At 52.9% G+C, this 20880-nt stretch overlaps 1 protein-coding gene across 1 annotated transcript in view; it reads right to left on the reverse strand.

Annotated features, from left to right (window-relative positions):
• TMEM63C (transmembrane protein 63C) overlaps window positions 1-20880 on the reverse strand; it is a gene marked incomplete at both ends in the record, with an annotated part of 32596 nt that continues 11716 nt past the window's right edge. The window contains 16 exons of the mRNA XM_082844922.1: window positions 1-201; window positions 3053-3121; window positions 4734-4843; window positions 7073-7240; window positions 7587-7692; window positions 7929-8091; window positions 10790-10855; window positions 11427-11513; window positions 12542-12648; window positions 14113-14266; window positions 14704-14826; window positions 16278-16411; window positions 17166-17289; window positions 17402-17482; window positions 18093-18166; window positions 19539-19647. Of these exons, the coding sequence (XP_082701048.1) occupies window positions 1-201; window positions 3053-3121; window positions 4734-4843; window positions 7073-7240; window positions 7587-7692; window positions 7929-8091; window positions 10790-10855; window positions 11427-11513; window positions 12542-12648; window positions 14113-14266; window positions 14704-14826; window positions 16278-16411; window positions 17166-17289; window positions 17402-17482; window positions 18093-18166; window positions 19539-19647 (1876 nt within the window). The remainder of the gene's footprint in view (window positions 202-3052; window positions 3122-4733; window positions 4844-7072; window positions 7241-7586; window positions 7693-7928; window positions 8092-10789; window positions 10856-11426; window positions 11514-12541; window positions 12649-14112; window positions 14267-14703; window positions 14827-16277; window positions 16412-17165; window positions 17290-17401; window positions 17483-18092; window positions 18167-19538; window positions 19648-20880) is intronic.

A 20880-nucleotide genomic window follows, 5' to 3' on the forward strand; every position in this document is an offset into this window, starting at 1 on the left:
TCAGTGGTACTGGCTCTGGCTCTCCAGTTCCAGCCCTTCCTGGAACTGGGCCGAGTCCAGCTCCCTTGCAAAGCCCCTCACACCACTCTCCTCTTCTCCCTCTTCCGGCTGTCCGTTCATGGTGCCGTAGGTGTGCCGGGCTGGGGAGGAGGCTGGGGTCAGGTTCATCTCCGGCTCTTGCAGCACGGTGGCCACATACAGCTGCTCGGAACAGAGAGGGGAGATGGGGTGAGGTCACATCTGGGGCAAGGCCCTGGGCACACGCTTCCCCCTCACGCTTTACACGCAGAGCCTCTACCCCTCTAAGCCGTGGCTCCTTCCTTCTTCCCCCGCAGCCCAAGTCCTGGCCATCCCGCCTGCCCAGCTGCTCTCGATCGTTTATCGAGCATCTGTGTGCTCCCTGGGCTGGTTAGTGTGAGTCTCCTAGGCTACTCTTCAGCACACGTGCCATTCATTCTTGGTTCCAGGTCAGGCTGAACCCAGGGCGTGATGACATGAGTCTCCCTTACACTGGGGTCTGGAGGGACCCCCCCATTCCTGAGCTAGCGCATTTTCTAACACAGCTTCCGAGGTGCAGCCAGCTCCCTCGGGCTGTGTCATTGGTTGGCCAGGATTTGAAACTGAGGCTGCTAGCTGAGGTCTTGGTCATGTGACCTGTGAAATCCAGGCATGGGCCCAGGAATGCCTGGGATGGCAGCAGACTAGAAAAATACAAGAAGTACTAGGGTCAGAGCTGTTTGTCACCCTTTGAAGGGACTTTTAAACCAACTCCTTATTTTGAAAATAGGTAATTATTGGGTAGAATTAAACCTTTCCTGTGGGAATTTATTTCAGTGAAACTAAACAGCCCCAGTTGATGAGAGAACACTCTTTCTACAGAAGAACTGAGGTATTTTCATAAGGCCAAAATAAACCCCATAGATGACTTTTGGGTCCTGGGGGAAAATTGGTAACTGAACAATGGAAGAAGCCAGCAGTCACCCCTGAATCAGGGAGTCACTTCAGCATCATTAATGGCAATAAATGGGATATTATATATTGCCTGGTGTGACTCACAGCACTGCCTGTAATGTGTTCCATCTAGCCCCTAGTGTCGAACTTGAATCTATCAAGCCTGTGGATCTAACTTCTAGTTTTCAGGAAATACAGGAGATAGTGTAACCTCCTGTAAGATACCATGAAGAAACAGCCAGAAAAAGCCAGAAGTTGGGACATTCTGCAGGACTCCTGGCTTGGTCTCTCCAACAAGTCATAAAACAGAGACGGTGCTAAAATAAAAGGGACATGCACAGGTGCCAGGTTAATCTCGCACAGAGACTGGATTGGATCTTGGTCTGGACAAGCTGTAAAAGATATTTCTGGAACATGTAGGGCAAGTTGAATATGGACTGGGTATTTGAAGAGGTAAAAATGCATATATGTAGAAAGACAGAGATTGTTAACTTAAAATGCAGGTTATAAAATAGTGTACAGTATTATGTCATTAAAAAATATCTATATATCTGAAAAAATATACATTAAGGTATCAGTGGTCATCTCTAGGTGGTAGAAACATGGACTTTTAATTTTCTTATTTTTGCTTCTCTCTTTTTTCCCCATAATTATCTACAACGCTCAGACCCCTCTGTTATAATAATGAAAGATTTAAAAAAATCAATTCCAGTAATTTTTTTTTTTTAAAGCTCAAAGTCTAGAGTCTGGCAGACCTGGTTCAAACCTTGTTCTGCCACTTCCTTGCATAGTAGTACTCTAGGGTCTAAATTAATTCACCTTTGTGAGTCTCAGTTTCCCCATCTGTAAAATGAGGATAAAACCCCCCTACTGTGCAGGTTTATCATAAAGATCAAGAGCGAGAATGGTGACGCGTCTAGTTTGTAAGGTTTCAATAACCGATTGCTTACAATATTCCAGAGGGGTCATCTTGGAAGGGCCCCAGGGGAGATGCTATGTGAAGAGAGACTTTCCTGCTTCGAAACCTTTGTTGTCTCTCTGGTACTGGAGCTCCTTCTTGCCTGCCACCTCCCAGAGCTCATCGGGCCCTATCTGTAGGGTTCGTTTCAGAGTGAGGCAGACCTGTAGTTCTAGGCACCTGGCGTGGGCACATCCGCCCACTGTTGCGTCTGTGAGCTTTCACCCAACGCTGCCATGACTAAAGGGCCTCCCCTCGCACCGGTCCCTGCCGCCCACTCTGCATTTGCACCAGGCCCCAAACTGTCTTAGGTTCCCCAGTGCTCCAGATTCTCTCTTCGGGGTCTTTGCACAGGCTGATCCTCTTCCTTGAATGCTCTTCCCCCACACACTCTTCCACCTGGTAACCCCTACTCTCCCATTCCTGGGGTCGGATTAGATGTTCCCTCCTCCGGGAAGCCTTCCCTGAGTGCCCAGGCTGGCTGGTACCCTTCTTCAGTGCTCCCCAAGGCACCCTGGCATCGGGGCACGGGCTGACCCGGCACCCTGCTCAGTGCATGCATCAGTGGCCCTGCAGCCACACTTGTGGCCGGGCTGCGGGCGAGCGCTCACGCCCCTCCAGGCTGAGCCACAGTGTGGGAGCCAACGCCCAGCCTGCTGGACCCCCTGCACAGACGAGTCCGGCCTCGTCTCTTCACAAGCTGACGGACTCACTCATCCGGCGCGGCCCCTGCCTTACCATGCGGTGCAGACTTCCAATAGCTTGCTGCGGCTCTATCTGCGCCACTCTGCCTGGCCCCTGTGCCCTTGGAGGCAGCCTTCGGTCCTGAGGCTGAGCCCCAGCACGGCGCTGCGTCTACACGACTGAGCTCCCTGTGGCTGGGTTCGCCCTGACTGTTCTTGTCCTGTCTGAGCTCCTTCTAGAGAATGTCCTGGAGTAAATCCCGGATCTTCTATCTTTCCGAAGGCTCTTCAGCCAGGGCCACGGGCTGCTGCATCAGAGGAGGGGGTCCAGGGACGCCCGGCTCCTCCCCAGTACCCAGGGTGGCCACTAACTGCTGGTATCCCCACAATGCTGCTGGAGTAGCCCACCCCTGCAAGCACCCGCCTCCTGACACGTCCCAGGGCGAAGGCACTGACTCACAAGGGAAGTTGGCGTGGAGGAGGTGCTGCTGGGCTCCAGGTCAAACACGGTCTCCATCTCCTCCTCGGGCTGCAGCGGCGGAAGAGACAAGGAGGGTCACGGGGTGCCCCCGCCCTCCCCACGTCCAGAGAAGCCTGGACCTTAAACTCAGGCTTAAGAGGCCTGCTGCTCCCCTTAAACTCAACTCATCTTCTATTTTTCCAGACCCGCAGTCCACCTGGCAGGGCTGAAGCCCAGGGGGACAGAGAGTAGACTAGGAAGCTGGGGAGACCCTTCTGAAATATTCCATTCACAAGGACCACAGTGGGAGAGAGTAAGCAGAGTGGAGGCTGCGGTTCAAAGATGAGACTGCTTTGACTCTAGGAGAAGCCTTGACTTCCATAATACCTTATCTCCTGCCAGAATTTCCCCTCTATCTCTGTAATGAAATGAGGGGTTAGGTCCCCCGTCACCTTCTGTCTCTAGAATGGACCCTTGAGTAACCAGATCCCAGATCCCGTTGTATTGGGAAGACAGAGCCAGAGGCGTCGTTCGCTCTGGTCCTTCACTAGCGTGGACTCAGGCCAGGGGATGGAGGAGGGTCCAGGTAGAAAGGGCCACAAGCACCTGTGCCACAGTGGCCACAGGAACCACTGAAAGCAAGAAGATCCTCTTCTCAGAGGCTCCCTCCTCTGACTCAGCAGGATGCTAGTGCTTTAAAGCAACTTTCTTTCTTTTTTTTTTTTTTTTTTTTGCGGTACGCGGGCCTCTCGCTGTCGTGGCCTCTCCCGCCGTGGAGCACAGGCTCCGGACGCGCAGGCTCAGCGGCCACGGCTCACGGGCCCAGCCGCTCCGCGGCACGTGGGATCCTCCCGGACCGGGGCACGAACCCCCGTCCCCTGCATCGGCAGGCGGACTCCCAACCACTGCGCCACCAGGGAAGCCCCGCAACTTTCTTTCTTATTTAAATTCATTTGAAAAGGAAACAATTCACTCTTATGAACAGAAATCCTGTGTCAGTTGCCGTAAGCAAGGTTAAGTAGAAAAATAAATGTGTGACCATGAAAAATATAAAATGTTTTAGTCCACTGGAAATCATTCCCGTACACCTCTACGGTCACTCCACTTTAGGAAGCGCTGATCTAGAGCACACAGTCCTGTTGGCATGGATTAGATCCCTTCTCTAATAATTGGCTCGGCCCCACTGGCAAAGAGCCGAAAGAGTCATGGGGCCCAGAGAGCCAGGCCTCCCTTCCAGACAAGTTCAATATCCTGAGATTCTTAAAAGTGAGATGACTGACCCCTTTCCCCAGGTTATCCTCCTTTACCACCCCCTCTTTTACTCCTTCACTCCATCCTCTCTCTCAAGCCTCCGTGCCTTGGAATGGCCCTCGCGGCTCAGTGGCTGAATAGGCTCATATCGTAGGAGGGATGGGCTAGCAGCCTGTGGTTCGGAGGAGATGAAAGAGGGGAGAAGAGGAGAGGACAGCTGTCTTCTGGATTTCCCTGCCCCGGGAGACGTGATTCCGGGGCCAGCGCAAGGATACATGCAGCACGTACACCCGGCACTGAGTCTGCACATCCCGTCATCAGAGAGGAAGGCAAGAGCCTCTCGTCATCGTGGTGCTTCGGATGGGTGTCCAGGAGCTGTGTGCCCTGGGACCGGGAGAACCTGCGGAGGGAAGCCAGGCTGGCGACTCACCTCATAGTCAGACGCTTTCCGAAGCTTCCCCAGAAAAGTGCCAACGCAGGCCAGTATCATGGAAACGATAAGGGTGGAGAGGGAAAAGAAGGTGATGGCGTGTAGCGGCCCTGCAAGGAGAAGGAAAGGCATGGCGTGGTGCTTGAGGACTAGAGCTGTGGGCAGGGGTGCCGGCTGAGATGCCGCCCGGGCTGACAGATGCCTGGGGCCCAGCTCAGCACCCCTGTAGGAGTTTGGAGCCTGGGGCAGAGATGTCCCTGCCCAGTTCTCCCCTTAACAACTTGATCAATGACCCCGACACAGGGACATCAACCCTCTGTGCTATTTGGCCAGTTTAGGATTTGGCATCCAGTGGATTCCATGAAAAAAATTAATTGACTTAAATATCCACTTAGGTGCCCATTAAACGTCCTCCTTGATGTCAGTTACCTTCCACCTCACGGTCCCTGGGAAGTATCTCTGAGTCACTCATTTATGCCACTGCCCCAAAATACAGTCAGTCTCAGACCAACACCTTTTCTTGTAAGCCCTTTTTAAAAAAATTTTTTTTAAATTTTATACGGGAGTATAGTTGATTAACAATGCTGTGTTAGTTTCAGGTGTACAGCAAAGTGGCTCAGTTATACATATACACGTATCTATCCTTGTTTCAAGTTCTTTTCCCATTTAGGTTATCACAGGCTATTGAGCAGAGTTCCCTGTGCTGTACAGTAGGTCCTTGTTGGTTATCTGTTTTAAATATAGCAGTGTGTACATGTCAATTCCAAGCTCCCAATCTATCCCTCCCCGACTGCCCTGGTAACCGTAAGTGCATTCTCTAAGTCTGTGAGTCTGTTTCTGTTTTGTAGATAAGTTCATTTGTTATCATTTTTTTTTTTGAGATTCCACATATAAGCGATATCATATGATACTTGTCTTTCTCTGTCTGGCCCTTGTAAGCCCTTTTGGAGTGAGTGTGCTCGGTTACATGCGCTAATGGCACGGAAAAGCAATTCAGAATTTTTGTTTGGGGATGTTTGGTAACTTTTTTATGGTAGCAGTTTTCTAACTACATGAATATTGAAAATCAGTCTTTACAGTCAGAAGTTATTGCATAATGATGTTTACTGTTGTGTTTTTATAAAAGCAAAAAATGATAAACAACGTCAATATCCCAACCATGGAGAACTGACTAAAAGTGACAGAATTTCACGCAGACGTTAAAAGGCGTGTACTCAACGGTATTTTGATAATGCAAGAAATTGCTCAGAACATAATGTTCAGTGAAGAAACTCAGGATACAAGTCTGAATAGTATAAAGTGGATATCACAATTTTGTAAAGAGTAAACCAATAAACTCCCTCCACTTTGCCCTGTCCCCCAAAACGTATGCACAGAGTGAGGTGTGGGAGCGATAGACATGAGGCTGTAGGGGAGCTGGTAGGTCATTCAAATTTTGATCTTTCAATTTTCTCTATTTTTGATAATAAACATGCAGTTCTTTATACTTAGAAAAAAAGCATTATTAAAAAAATGAAGTCTGCTGGGGCAGGAAAGGCTTCGGGGGCGACAACAAATGGACAATGCATATAAATAACTGTGAGCTGAACGTTGCCTGACACCCCTGTGACAGGCAGTGAAGAAACATGGACTTTCCCTTCTCCACACCACTGAGAAGGTTAAGGTCAAGTGTCTTGAGGGAAGGCAAGTGTGGGGGGTGGGGGGGAAGAAGGAGGACGGGGAGGTCAGCATGAGCCTTTTCTGAGACTGGGAAGGGGCTGGCGGAGACTGCTGCCTGGGGCATGGGTGGCTCTGAGGGGAGAGAGCCGGGGGGTTCCAGTAGGTGGCCTGTGGGGCCTCTCTCTGTGAGGGTGTCTCTGAGCTCAGCTGGGCGGGGTCAGCAGCTTTGTGTAGCCAAGCTGGCTGCTGGGGCAGGCTCTGAATCCTCCTCTAGGTTTTTGACAACACATAAGGCCAGGCATCTTCTAGGATCCCAGAGGGAATGTCTTGTGGATGGAGCCTGTTAGCTAATATTTTATTTCCTGCCAGTCTTGAGTTAGAATGAAGGAATAGGATTTTTTTTAAATTTTTTGTTTGTTTGTTTTGCTTTGGTTTTGCCCTGAAAGTTGTAAACCAAAATGTATATGATTTGGACCATGCTGGTCCTCCGCTTAGCTTCCAAGGTCTGCCGGGACTCTAACACGAGCCCTCAAGGCCTAGAGAAGGCACTGGGCTTTGCCCTGTTCCACGAGTAACACCTTGCTCTTCCCAGGCTTTTTCTGCTCCTCCAGAGTTGCTGAGGGGTGACGGAGCCATGGGAACAGGCAGAGGCGGGATGCTGGGGCGGGCTGGGTACCTACCTAACCGCAGGACGGAGAAGAAGAGCATCCAGAGCAGACCCAGGAGCGGTGCGAAGACGGCCTGGTGGACGGCAGCCATGTGGATCTGCTCGTTGAGTTTGGTGGGTGCATAGGAGTAGTACATGTTATAGCGGTCCGTGACATGCTTCATGCACAGGTAGAGTAGCCCTGGGGGCCGGGAGATGGACGCACGCTCAGCGGCCGTCCCAAGGCTCCCCACCCAGGCCTGAGATGCTAGATTCAGGTCTGTCAGAGTGGCAAGGGCCAAGAACAGGCTGTGGGAGCTCCATGGTGCTGACCTCTGGGACCAGCAGCTTCCCTTGAGCCCCTAGAACCTATTCTGTCAACAAACATCCTATGTAAACAGCCACCCAACCCCTGACTGGCTTGGCTCTGACCTGGCCCCTCCCACCCTTCCGACAGGCTGTCCCTCCTGATCTAGGAGGGAGCTGGATGCTGTGGGGCTCCCAGTCTGAGGGCGTGCAGTCCCCAGGGAGCTTCAGGGATGACTCACCGAAAGGAACAATGATGGGGCAGGTGATGCTGTACGCCATCACCACGCTGAAGACGTTCAATGTCCACGCGTACTCGCGCCCATACTGGAAGTCCATGGCCTGGTTCTGGGGCAGAAGGCAGGGGTCCTCCTCAGGTGGCCTGGTCCACTTGGCTTCACTGCTTCTGTGCTCCTTGTCTGGGATGGCAACCTCCCTTCCAACCCTGGTGTCCGAGAAGCACCTCGCCCCACCTCACCATGCCTCCCACCTCCGGTCCCTCCGTGCTTCTAACAGGCCCCCTTCCTGACACCCGCCCAAAGGAAACTCTGAGGGCTGTGCTCAGGGAAGGGCCTGGCCCTCACCATTCTGATGTGGACTCTCTCCGGCTCCGACCTGGAGAAGAAGAGGCGGGTGGTGTACAGAAAGAGGGACCCCAGGCGCAACAGCTCCATGCCTGTGCCAATCAAAGCTGACGTGATCACGTAGTTGACAAAGAAGGCGCCATTGTCTGGCAGGAACACACACCTGGGTGGAAGACAGCCACAGAAGCCGGGGAAGAGGGAAAGGGCAGAGGTATTGGGAGGAAGGAGGAGAGAGAGGAAACGAATTGAGGAAGTGGGGATGGGGTGGAGGTAGAGATGGGGAGAATAGCTTTCAAACACAGTCATCCCTCGGTATCTGTGAGGGATTGGTTCTAGGAGCCCCTGTGGATACCAAATCCGGGGATGCTCAAGTCCCTTACATGAACTGGCATAATATTTGCATAGGCACATCCTCCTGTATACTCTAAATCATCTCTAGATCGTCTATAATGCCTAACACAATGTAAATAGCTGTAGATACAACGTACATGCTGTGCAAGTAGCTGCCTGCATACAGCAAATTCAAGTTTTGCTTTTGGGAACTTTCTGGAATTCTTTTCCTGAATATTTTTGATCTGCAGTAGGTCAAATCCGAAGATGTGGATATGGAGGGCTGACCGTATACATGTGTTCTCAGACCAGTTTAAGTTAACAAGGGCCCTTCTGAGCAGGGCTGGGGGTGTTCTATGGCATTTGTGGATGGGTTAGGAGATACATGCACTGGCTTGCTCTAAAGAAGGGCTGTTTGACGAATGGATAAAGCAGATCTGGTACATGTATACAAAGGAACATTACTCAGCCATGAAAAGGAACGCAATTGGGTCATTTGTAGTGACGTGGATGGACCTAGAGACTGTCATACAGAGTGAAGTAAGTCAGAGAGAGAAAAAAAATCGTATATTAACACATATATGTGGAATCTAGAAAAATGGTACAGGTGAACCGGTTTGCAAGGCAGAAATAGAGACACAGATATAGAGAACAAACGTATAGACACCAAGGGGGGGAAGCGGGGGGCGGGTGGTGGTGGTGGGATGAATTGGGAGATTGGGATTGACATATATACACTAATATGTATAAAATAGATAACTAATAGAACCTGCTGTATAAAAAATAAATTAAAATAAAATTCAAAATAAATAATAAAGAAGGACTACTTGACGGATCCACAGACCCTGGAGGGTCCATAAGTAGAATTTTGCGGGTCTGTGACCTTGAATAGGGAAAAGATTACGTCTTTACTTTCTCCGATTTAGCACCTCCTTCCATTAAGAGCATGGGCAACAAATCACAGCGATGTCAGCCATAGCCATGAGTCTGTCACCAGTTGAAATGAGGTATTTTCATATCGTGTTGTACTTATTGCTGAGCTCTTACGATACCATTTGTGCTCATCATCATTTCAAAATGATGCTAGTTATTAGTCAGGCCACTAAATTAGACATGCTAAATTCACATGATTGAGATTCTTCTGTCTGCACATGCGTGTTTCACATAGCTAGCTGGCTGACTTCAACTAGTAGTCATGCAGCCACCTGAATGGGTGGTCACACTGCCTGTTCTCACGTTGGTGACCCAGGCATCTCTGTTGCTTTCCAGTGTCTCCATCTACACAATTCTGTCACCTTCCTTGAAAAGAGAAATCTGTAAGCCCCTGGACATATGTCATAACTCCTTCAAACACTATTCTTTCTTGAGGGCATCAGAGTTGAGTCATGAACTCACAATTCTTTTCTTTCTCATATACAAACTGTATTGAAGATAATGACCTAGCCAAAGATGAACTCACTCATCTTGGAAAAAAATCAACTTATTACAGTCATAGTTTAATTGTAGAAAGCTTGGAGAATTCTGGTCCTTGCCCTATAAAGCAAGCTATGAAAGCTTGCATGTCATTTGCAATAATATACCTTTGAAAATTGGGACTTTCAACATTTGGAACCCTAAAACCAAAACAAAACAAAAAAGAAAGTGGCTGGATATCTAACACGACATGCATGTTGCCTTGTCAAAAAACCACTCCCCTGCCCAATTTAATATTCTTCTTCTAGGTAAGTAACAGCACCTTTCACACCGATGCCTTTAAAACAATAAAATGTAACTTTTGCTTGCCTACCTTTAGAATGCATCAGCCTATTATTAAACGTGTTAATAGAGATTGCATTACAAATTTGAATTTTAAAATATTTTGATAACTATGTTTCAGCATAATTGGTTTTTGTTATAACCCAGGTATTTTGTACGTTTAAAGAAATCTACTCAGAGTACAAGTAAAACTGGCAAAATCTGAACAAGCTCTGTGGATTCTTTCAACATCAATTTCCTGGTTGTGATATTGTACTATAGTTATGCAAGATGTTACCATTGGGGGAAACTGGATAAAGGGTACATAGGGGGCTTCCCTGGTGGCGCAGTGGTTGAGAGTCCGCCTGCCGATGCAGGGGACACGGGTTCGTGCCCCGGTCCAGGAAGATCCCACGTGCCACGGAGCGGCTGGGCCCGTGAGCCATGGCCGCTGAGCCTGCGCGTCCGGAGCCTGTGCTCCACAATGGGAGAGGCCGCGGCAGTGAGAGGCCCGCGTACCGCAAAAAAAAAAAAAAAAAAAAGGTACATAGGACATTTTTGGGGGCAATTTCCCTCGAATCTATAATTAGTTCAAAAACTTCATTCAGAGAAGGAGTCCCTGGGCTTTACCCCCAAAGGGGTCCATGGCACAGGAAATGTTAAGAGGCTGCCTAATGAGAGTGTTAACACGCATTCATCTCTACCTGTATGAGCAAATAAAGGATACACATATCCACCTGGTGTGAAGCCCCAGTGCACATTGGGAGTACACCTGAAACATGCACTCTAGTACTCACTGGAACCTGATGGATGCCTGTTCCAGATAGTAGATGTCAAAGAGCCAGCGGAAAAAGACATCCAAACTAGAATAAAGAATCAAGCACAAGAAAAAGAACAAGAATAAAGCAGACCCTTCAGTTAATGAATCTATGACCTAAGGCCTGGGGTTCAGTTCCTCTTGGGCTGGCCTCCTTCCTTTCAACCTCCCTTGCCCAATCCCCAAAGACTCTTGCATCTTAATATTCTAGCTGGCCAATCCACACGGCCTCTCTTCTTAATGCTGGGCGCTAACCCTTTGGCCTTTCAGCTCAAGGCCTCCCCTCTAGCAAACCTTCACCAGCCATTGCTCCCACAGTGTTCTCTCCCTCTTCTGAATTTCTACTGCACATTCTTCCCACCTTGGGCTGTCAGTTAGCTGATAGGTACAGCTTGTTTCCCCAGCTGGAGGATAAGCTCTTTGAGGTCAGAGTTCATGGCTGACAGCCTAGAGTTCACATGATACCTGACTCATGCTAAGCTCAGGACAGGCACTGGACTGTCATTTGAGGAATGGATTTGCAGCAACCAGAGGTGGGCCTACAGTGTCTGAAACAGGAGGTTCCAACTCTAGGGTGAGCCTGGCTGACAGAGGAGAGAGAATTGGAGGTGAGGTACCTGGTCAGTCCCATGGAGGGCAGAATGACCACCATAAACACCAGAAAGATGTAGCACTTGTGCACTATGATCAGATTCTGAGCTGATCTAGAAGGAAACAAAGAGAGACATGGTAAGAACCAAACGCCTTACTACAGAATGAAGAGAGAGAGAGACGGCTACCTGGCCTAGAAAATGGTTTCACAGTGCATACCAGTGCCATCTCCACGGAGCACTGTGAGCTGTGCTGTGGCTGGGAGCAGCAGGAAAGAATAGCATGATCACTAGTGATGTCTGCCTTGGGCACAAGAAAAGGAAGGGAAGGCACACACATACCATATACTTGATATCTCTGTTCAAGGGACATTACTAATGATACTCAGAATTCTTGCAGAGTTTCAATAAGCAACATGAGCCCTGTTCTTGGCCAGAGGAAAGACCAGTAAGGATTTCTGTTAAGATAAACCTCCTGGCTTACTGCCTGATAGGATGATAGAAACTTTTGGTGCAGGAAATAACTTTTGAGACCCACGCAGCCTTCAGGCCAAAGCAGGTCCACCTGCCCCAGCATACGGTAAATCCTTTCTAACTAATTAGCTCCTACCATAGAACTATTAGTGCTAATAAATAGGAAATAGCTCTTAATTGTTTAGGATGTGGGCACTGTGTAGGCTACGTGGGTCTGCAGTCAGATTGAGTGCAGGGGCTCCTCTGCTATGGCCATAGCAGCTCTTCTGACATTTTCCAAACAAGTCCTGCTCTCTCACTCTCATCCTCTGCCCTCTGCCTGGAATTCCTGGCACTGCCTATCTCTGCCTGCAGCTCCAGACCCTCAGCGCGTGGCTGGAGGCTGAGGGAGCAGCCCGAGGAGGGCTGGGTTTTGACCCCACATGCCCGGTATGGTGGCCCTATCTCAGCATCCCTGAGCCCAGAGGCCCAGAGGCAAACCCGTCCCCTCTTTCCAAAGAAAATAATATCGTTAGTGTTTTGGGATGGTTTCAGGCATCAAAGCCACCCCGTATCTATTCCATTCCTGAGGCCAGACAGGAAGCCAGAGTACAAAGCTGGTGGGGTTTGGGGGGGCAGAGGAAGGAGCAGGTGCCGAGATCAGGGCTAGGAGGGGGCCCCCAGCTCACCTGGTCCAGTGGGCTTCAAGGAAGGCGGACAGGTAGACGATCAGAGGCAATATCACCGTAAAGGCCCAGAGCAACAGGGAGGGGAAGAACTGGGTCACGATGGGGCTCTGTAGGGGTGGAGCGGAGGAGGGCAGAGAGACGTCAGTGCAAGAAGCTCCATTCTCCTTGCAGGCTTCCCTCGCCTTCGCCCACGTCCCTGGCCTCTTCTCCAGCTCAGCCCCAGAGCAGGCCTGGTGTCCCCGAGGCTGCACAGTGCGCCTGGCCCTTCTGACCCGCCTTCCTGGTCAGGGGTCTGCCCGGCTGGGGCGGCCGGAGGCTGACACCCCAAGATCAAGTGACATCCCCAAGGAGTGCAGGCCTTCGACGCCGAGGTCACGGGAGGGGTGCCCTAGGCTGCCCCTAGTGACTTGGCCCTAAGGCCACAGCCAGCTGCTGTCACTCATGTCTCAGACCTCAGGGAGGAGACACTGCTTTTTTTTTTTGGCGGTATGCGAGCCTCTCACTGCTGTGGCCTCTCCTGTTGCGGAGCACAGGCTCCGGACGCGCAGGCTCAGCGGCCATGGCTCACGGGCCCAGCCGCTCCGCGGCATGTGGGATCTTCCCGGACCGGGGCACGAACCCATGTCCCCTGCATCGGCAGGCGGACTCTCAACCACTGCGCCACCAGGGAAGCCCCCGGAGACGCTGCTTTTGTTGTGATGTTGTGTGAGAAGTGGCGAAGAGGGGGAGGGTATGGAGCAAGACTTCCCAGGGAGAGCTGTGGTGCCCTTGCCTGGGGCCTATTGAGAAGCTGACCAAGGAGGCAAAGGTAGGCAGCAGCAGCAGAAGTGCCTGGCTTGGCTCTGCGCACGCATGGGTGCGTGTGTTTTGCTGGAACAGGCACAGGGATAACAGGAAAGGAGGGGCCTTCTGGGATCACTACAACAGCCTTGAGGCTATAGAACTTGGAAACGAGCCAGTCCAGCTCCTCGGAACACCTCTGTCCATATGAAGCAGCCCTTCCCTCCAGGGATGACTCCTGTGAGCCGTGCACACGCCCAGCCAGGTGTGGGTGTGTCTGGAAGTGCGGGAAGTGGAGACAGAGCTGGAGGGCCTTCTCCTCTAGAAGTGCGGGAAGTGGAGACAGAGCTGGAGGGCCTTCTCCTCTAGAAGGGCTGCCTTGGAACTAACCTCTGCCTGCCCCGCTCTCAACCCTGTCTTCAGAGCAGGGAGCCCAGCTCTAGAGAACGTGGGGAGAACGGAGCTGTCACGCTCGCCACACCTGCTGCTGCCCCTTTTGTACCTCTAGCTTGGCCCAATGTAAAGCAGCCCTCCAAGCCCACCCCCCAAACTCATCCCAGAACTTGCCTGGGGCTCCCCCACTCTTCAGCCCCGGTCCCTAAGATGGGCAACGACCCACATTCATGCCCTTTAGAGCACAGGAAGCGCTGTGCCACCATTTACACTGCTGCCACGGCCACAAGCGTGCGGGCATCGGAGTCACGTCCCAGTGGGCCTCCCACCCCCTCCTCGCCTGAGTTCTTCCTTCATCTCCCTGGGGCCCCCGCGCCTGGCCTGGGCAGAGGAGGCACCTTCAGCTTCTCGATGGGGCGGGTGACGTTGTACATGTCGATGGTGTTGATGATGATGGCAGGCGTGGTGAGGAAGAAGAAGAGGAGGAAGAGGAAGGTGTTGATTGCGATGAAGCGGGCCCACCAATGGAAGCGGCGGACAGACAGGTGTTTCCTGGGCAGGACGGAGGAGGGAGACGCACTTAGGACCCCGGGTCTCAGCCCTCAGACACAGCCCGTGCTGCTTCCTGCGTGCCAGTTGTGGACCAGGCTGCCCTGGTCTAATTCAAGCCCGTGGGCCCACCCACACCTGCATGAGACAGCCCTGGGCCTTCGCCTCAGTCACACCACTTATAAAGCGAGTCAAAAAAACGATCCGAATTCTTTCTGCAGGAAAAAACTCTTTCCCCAAAGGCTGGGTGCCTTCCATGCTTGTGGTGGGGTGGGCTTGGGCGTGGGAGGAGGCTGTGATGCCCACGAGAGGAACAGCCCAGCGGGGGCCGTGTGTGGGCAGTGAAGCAGGAGGACAGGCCCTGACTCCCTTCCCCATCCTACGGCCTTCTTCAGTCCCAGAGGAGCTCAAAGGAGAGGGGAGGGACAGAGAGGGCTTACCAAATAATGTCTTTGGGGTGTGGGGCAAGGACAACCCTCCAGCGGTCGGATTTGACGACGGTGGTCACCGAGGACTGTTGGACCGACACACCGCACTGGATGAACTTGTAATCCTCCAGGATGCTGCGGAGATGCGGGAGCAGACAGAGGTCCGGGGGTGAGGACGATGGCCCGCGGCGGGGGAGGGCTCATGCGAGGGGCCCGGGGCCGCTGTGGTCATCCCACAGGTAGAGACTCATCCACTTCCTGGGAAGCCTTGGAGACTTGGATATGTCTCCCTCGACCTTGTAAGTGGGCAGTCCCCAAGGCCTAGTCACTGAACGAAAGGGGCGTTAGAGGGAGGGACTGTCCAGGAAAAAAGGGGGCCACACAGTTCTCAGTTCCCGTCTTTTCCCCTTAACAGTAGTGACAGCACAAAGACGCGCTCTTTCTGTGAGGTTGACAGGAGAGGTATTCATTTCAGCCCCATCTTAGTATCCATAGCTACCGACTATTGAGTTCTACACAGTGCATGACGCTGTGCTAATTGGTGATTAACATCGTCTTAATTGCACAGATTACTGAAGACACAACCAAAGAGGGGCGGGTGCTGGCACCGGAGCCTCATCTTTGGTTTTCTAATTCACACATCTGCTGTAATTAAACCTTAGATCCTCTCTACAGAGAGTGTTCTCAGCAAGTTATTGTCTTATGTAGATGTCTTGTTTTCTATAACACATACACTAACTAGAACACATGTCCCTTCTTAACCCTCTGGGAGGAGGACAGGGAAGATATAAGTAATCAAATTTGATAGGTAAGAAATTAGAGGGTGTAAGTGACTTGCAAAATTGTACACAATTTTTTGCGACTAAACTCTAGCCTCTGCCACTGTTCCTTGGTAGGGTTGGGGTGGGTGAGGACAAATGTTGTGAGTGATCAGGCTCCCTCGGGGAGAGGAGGGCCCCATAATCCTCAAAAGACTGATTCTGAGGCTCCCATCTATTTGACCCAGTCCTAAGATTCCTTCCAGAACATTCCAGAGTGGCCCTCATCCACTCCCTATCAAGGTGGGGCTGCCAGAGGCTGGCGTGGAGGAGAGAGGAGGCAGTAGGGCTATGAATCAGGGGAGGCTTGCAGCAGGAGAGGAGAACTGGCAAGCAGGGCTTCTCTACCCTGACTCTGTCACTCGTGGTGAGGGGAGGGGTGATGTGCAATGAGGGAGAACTGGGTGCCATTCTTGTCAAGGCCTGGAAGAGGAACCAAGAGGTCAACGGCTACTCTGACCACTTCTGTGCTGAAGCAAGAACATATGGGAGTGAAGAGCCCAGGGCCTGGGCATCTCTGGAGACAAGCTGAGCCTGGCAGCTGGGGGAAGACGGATGTGGCCATGCTCTAGAAAGCAAGATGGCGGCTCCATGCCCATGAGGAGCATGGAGGGGTCAAGGGGAGGGCAGAATATGGCAAACCGGAGGGAGGCTCTCTCTCCTCCTCCCCTTGGCTGGAATGGGGGTGAAAGAGGATGGTTTCAGAGAAGCAGAGGCCCACTGTCAGGGCTGGGCTGGGCACAGCAAGCAGCTGGCCCTGGCACTCACTGCTTTGTCATCCTGGAGTCCTGGAAGGTGACAAAGATCAGGTCCAGACGCTTCAGCCGCACGCGGTTGAGCTCAGCGTTGAACTCATCAGTCAGCTGCTCCTCCAGCTCACTATAATACTGCTCTGCGTCTACCTGGGGTGAGATGTGGCCCTCAGAGCTGGAGCAGCCAGAGCTCCAGGCCTCACGCCTGGATGGGAGGCCTCTCTCCACTCAGGCGGCAGGCCCGAGGGCTTGGTTCCATCCCCGGCTCCCTTGGAAGCCCGGCAAAAAGCTCAAGACCCCAGGTGGGCTCCAAGATCCCAGCTCTAGAAGAGGAAGAGGCTATGACTCTGAGATTAGCTCCCTGCTCTTAGATCTAGCGAAAGCGAGGCATCGCTGGGGGTAAGGGGGTGCCTTTGGACTCCGAGTAGCCTCCAGAGGAGTGACAGAATGTGTCTGTAGCATTTTCAGGAAAGGGGATGATTCTTTTTCTGGACTCGCTGGAGTTCAGTCCTGCCAAGACCTCCTTCTAGCCACGGTGGTTGGGCGATAAGACTGAATCCACTGCTTTCAAATATTCCTGTCCTCGCTCTCTGAAAGCCTGAGGCCTGGGAGCCTATAGCAGCCTGCTGTGTCCTCACTGGTCCTCCCATCCAAGCCCAGGAGGGGCCAAGAACAAGCGTCCCTGGATCGCTCCGGAGGGGGCCCCAAGGAAGACTCCTCTCAACAGCGAGATAGGACGGGTGGAAAGGAAAGCGGGAGCCAGGTGCCGCAGCACAGAGCAGACCCGAATGAGGCCTGTGGCCCCAGGGTGCGGGCAAGGGGCGCTGCCCAGAGCCCTGGACAAAGCCTGGAGACCCGGTGCCCTAGCCCCTCCGCTGTGTCCCCCGATGCCCTTGCCAGTTACCTCTTTAAAGCAAACCCAGCACTTGCAGAAGCACAGCCGGGAGCAGGGATGGACCTTGATCATCACCTTCCCCTTCTTCTTGGCCTTGGCCGTATAATAGAGCCGGCCCCGCATTGCATGGCGCCTGTCAGCCAATGGGCAACGGGAGAAGGATCTTGTGGTCAGGGTGCCAGCAGAGCCACAACCTCTCCTTCTCTCCCCACCCCAGATTCAGACAGGTCCCGCTACAGCCTCACCTCTGATCGTCCAAGTCAATCAGGGTCCTGACGTCGTAGCAGAAGTGGACTCTGGTCACTACGCACCCTGGATAGGCCTCACTGAAGCCACAAACATGGAGGTTGAGCCATTCCGTAGGGCTGGGGACCTCCCCCTTCCCCACCCCCCACCCCCTACCCAGAGCTACAGCCTACAGGGCTAGGGGGCTCAGCTATACCCATGGTTCCTGGTGCTTGGATGGTAGAATCCACCCCTTGCTCCTAAGGCTGGATGTCAGGGTTGATCCCTGTTCATCTGACAGTTGCCACATCTTCCCCAGGTGACACAGAACAGGGCCAGGGAGCAGAGCTGGAAATTGCTGCTCATGGAGAGATAACTGGCTCCTGTGGCTAGGAACTCGGGTCACAAAAGTTGCCTCAAGATGACCCGCTCTAGATAACTGCCGTCTGGCAGCTCCCTGGGCTCCACAGTTGGAGGTACAAGGGTAAGGCATCCCCCATCACACCCATGCCAAGCAGAAATTCCCTGACTTCAGAAACCCTGCTCTGGCCCCAACCAGGGCCTCCCCCATTCTGCAAGGTTGATCCTGAGCTGAATCTAGGGTGAGCCACAGCCCCACTCCACCATCCTGTGCGTCACCACCCACATGAGGACCCAGGCAGGGTTACCAGGAGGATGCAATCCACGCCTCAGCCCACCCAACCCACTTACTGAAAATGCTTAATGATGATCTCTGGGTCTTGGATGTCCGTGGGGACATAGGTGATCATTAGTGTCCTTGTGACCTAGGTGGGGAAGGTCAATGGAGAAAGAAGCCTGTGCTCACACAGGACTCCTGGAGTCTGGGTCTTCAGGTGGCCCAGAACCACCTGGAGTAGGTTTTCTACTCACATCAGGCCGCCTCCTTGCTGGGTAAGCCAGGTGTCAGCTTCCCCAGCCTGTGTCCCTGGGGTCAGCAGGCCGTGGGAAGCTGCAGCCAGGGAAGCTACACCTCTGTACATCTCTGTGCCCCCCGTGGACCCCTTGCCATAGACGGCTGTGATGGAGGGCGGAAGAGCCAGAGGCTGCAGCAGGGCCTGGGGAAGGACCAGAGCCCACGCCCTGCAAGGGCTGCTCATACTCTCTTGTTGATTTACAGTCTCCCCGCACCTCCGCCGCGCCAAGTGACGTCCCACCTCGCTGGGTCGTCCCTCTCATCAGACTGCGCAGGGGAGTTAGGAGGCGAGCTAGACTCTGGGGAGGGAATGTGGAAGCCCCTCAAAGTCCACATTTTATTCTGTGAGTGGGAAATGTCTTCCTGAGCCATCGCCTCAAGGTGACAGTCTGGTAAACTGTGCTGCAAGAGAGGGGAGTCTGGGCAGAAGCTTCTGGCGGCAAGAAGGAAAGCTGAAGCGGCCGAGTCCAGACTGGTCAGGGGTGCCCAAGCCTCAGGCTGAAACATTCGGGATTACCTTTCAGGGGTATGTGCGTTTGCATTCTGGGGTGGGGTAAAGTGAATCCGTCCTTTAGGATGGACAGCTTGAAGGAGCTGATCTCGTTTTTACCTGCCACCTTCCACCGCAGAAGACCCTACCCACCTAGTGGTCCTTCCTGGAATCACCTCCCAAATAAGTGAACGCTACTCAAATCCCTATCTCAGGGTCTGCTTGGGAGGTAGGATGGGGGACACACAAACCAAGACAGTGGGGACAACACTGGGGCAGGACATGGGGTCTCTGACCTCAGGGAGATGGTGGAAGCAAGGAGCTTGGGCACCCAGAGGGTCAGCAGGGGGCCCTGGCCGCTGAAGACGGAGGCCCCTCGCAGGTTCAGGGCTTAGTTAAGCCTTTAGTTTTCTGATGGTGGGGAGGTCCAGGGGTCCTTGGAGAGGGTCCAGGGCAGCAGGGGTGCAGGGGGAGGAGGCACCTGGGAGCAGCTATTTACCAATTGGTTTGGAAGTGTATTAGTGGTTTAACAGCCCAGACAGATGTGCCAGGTGACGATACCCAGGGATAAGTGGAGGAGGCTTGCCCTACTCAGGTGAGACTGCCCCCCCCCCAGGTGTGCAGAACACACCAAGCTGGGATGCCTCTGAAGTATGGGAGTGGGATGGTGTCCAGCTGGGGAGAGCCTCTAGCCGAGAGGGTGTTGTTCTGGTAGCTCTTTTCACTTACTCACCTTGTAGCTCTTCTTGGGCACAAACCCTAAACAGTGATGAGTCATGAAGAGGAAGTTGGTGACAAAGTATAAGAAAGCGAAGAAGCTGTGCAGCCACAGGAACTTACTCCTGCCAAGAACAAGACACAGGAGGCGTGAGACCCCCGCTTCCACCCCACATGGTCTCCCCAGCGCCACCCTCTGGTGCCTCCAGACACTCAGGCACCTCGGAAGGGAATGGAGAAGGGGACGTCCACTCCAACTAATAGAGGCTCACGTTCATTGAGTGTTTACCATACGTCAGGCCCAGGGTGGGACTAGATGCTTTGTGGACATTTTCTCCCTAGACTCTTGCACCTCGTGAAGGTGGTACTGTGAATGTCTTCATTTTACCCGTAGGGAAACAAGGGCTAGAGTGACCGCTCGAGGTCACTCCTAGCTGTGGCAGTGCCGGGAGGTGAGCCCGGAGCTGCAGAAGCACTTACACTCTTCACGCCGTGTCGTGCTGCCGGCGGCTGTGGCTCAGGCCGCCCCCGCCGACCGTGAGGACAGCAGGAGGGGCCACCCGGCCTCTGTGGTAAGGGACTCCGGGGTCACATGCAGGCCTGCAGATTCGGCCCGCCTCCCTGGGGTAGGAAGAGGGCTGGCCCTTGGGCTCTGTGCTCACGTGATGCTGTCCCCAGGCATCCAGCCAGGAGGACTGCTCGGAAATAGGGCCCGCCTTATGTGGTGCAGTTGGAGGAGAGAAAGGCTGCCTTGCTTCAGAATATCTCCTCACCACTGTCCCCACGCTGGCATTTCACCTAACCTCCCCCATCTAGTTACATGTTTCTCTCCTCAGTGTTCTCGGAGGGGGCAAGGTGACACGGTCCCTAAGGGACATTCCAGCTCTCTGCCAGTCTGGATTTACAAACGCTGAAGGCTCTTTGCTGCCCTATTAAAATTCACTTCTAGTTGGGAAGTTGTAGGTGCCACACTTACAACAGTGGCTGGCCTGGGAGAGGCTGGTAAGCTCTGCTCTGGTGTTGCCAGTACCCGGGAAAGAGTTGGTTGAAGGTGGAGGCGAGAGGGTGCCCAACCATTCTGCTGAGTTTGGACTTTGATGGATTTGGAATTTGATGGAGTTTGCAGGGGTGCGGGGGCAGGGGACCAGGGGTGGGGCAAAGGGAGGTGGGGCAGGAGTGTGCAAACCCCACTCACACCTGCTTCAGGTACCGGAAGTAGTGCTTCAGCTCTGTCAGGAAGTCGGCCAAGCCTGGCCATGAGACCTGGGGGGGACTGATGTCTCAGCCTGGACCGGCAGGGCCACATCTGGCTCAGTACAGATTGATCTGGTCACCAACTGGGTTGGCTGATGTTAAAA

This window comes from Leucopleurus acutus (assembly GCF_964270905.1).
Source record: "Leucopleurus acutus genome assembly, chromosome: 1".
Classification (NCBI taxonomy): domain Eukaryota; kingdom Metazoa; phylum Chordata; class Mammalia; order Artiodactyla; family Delphinidae; genus Leucopleurus; species Leucopleurus acutus.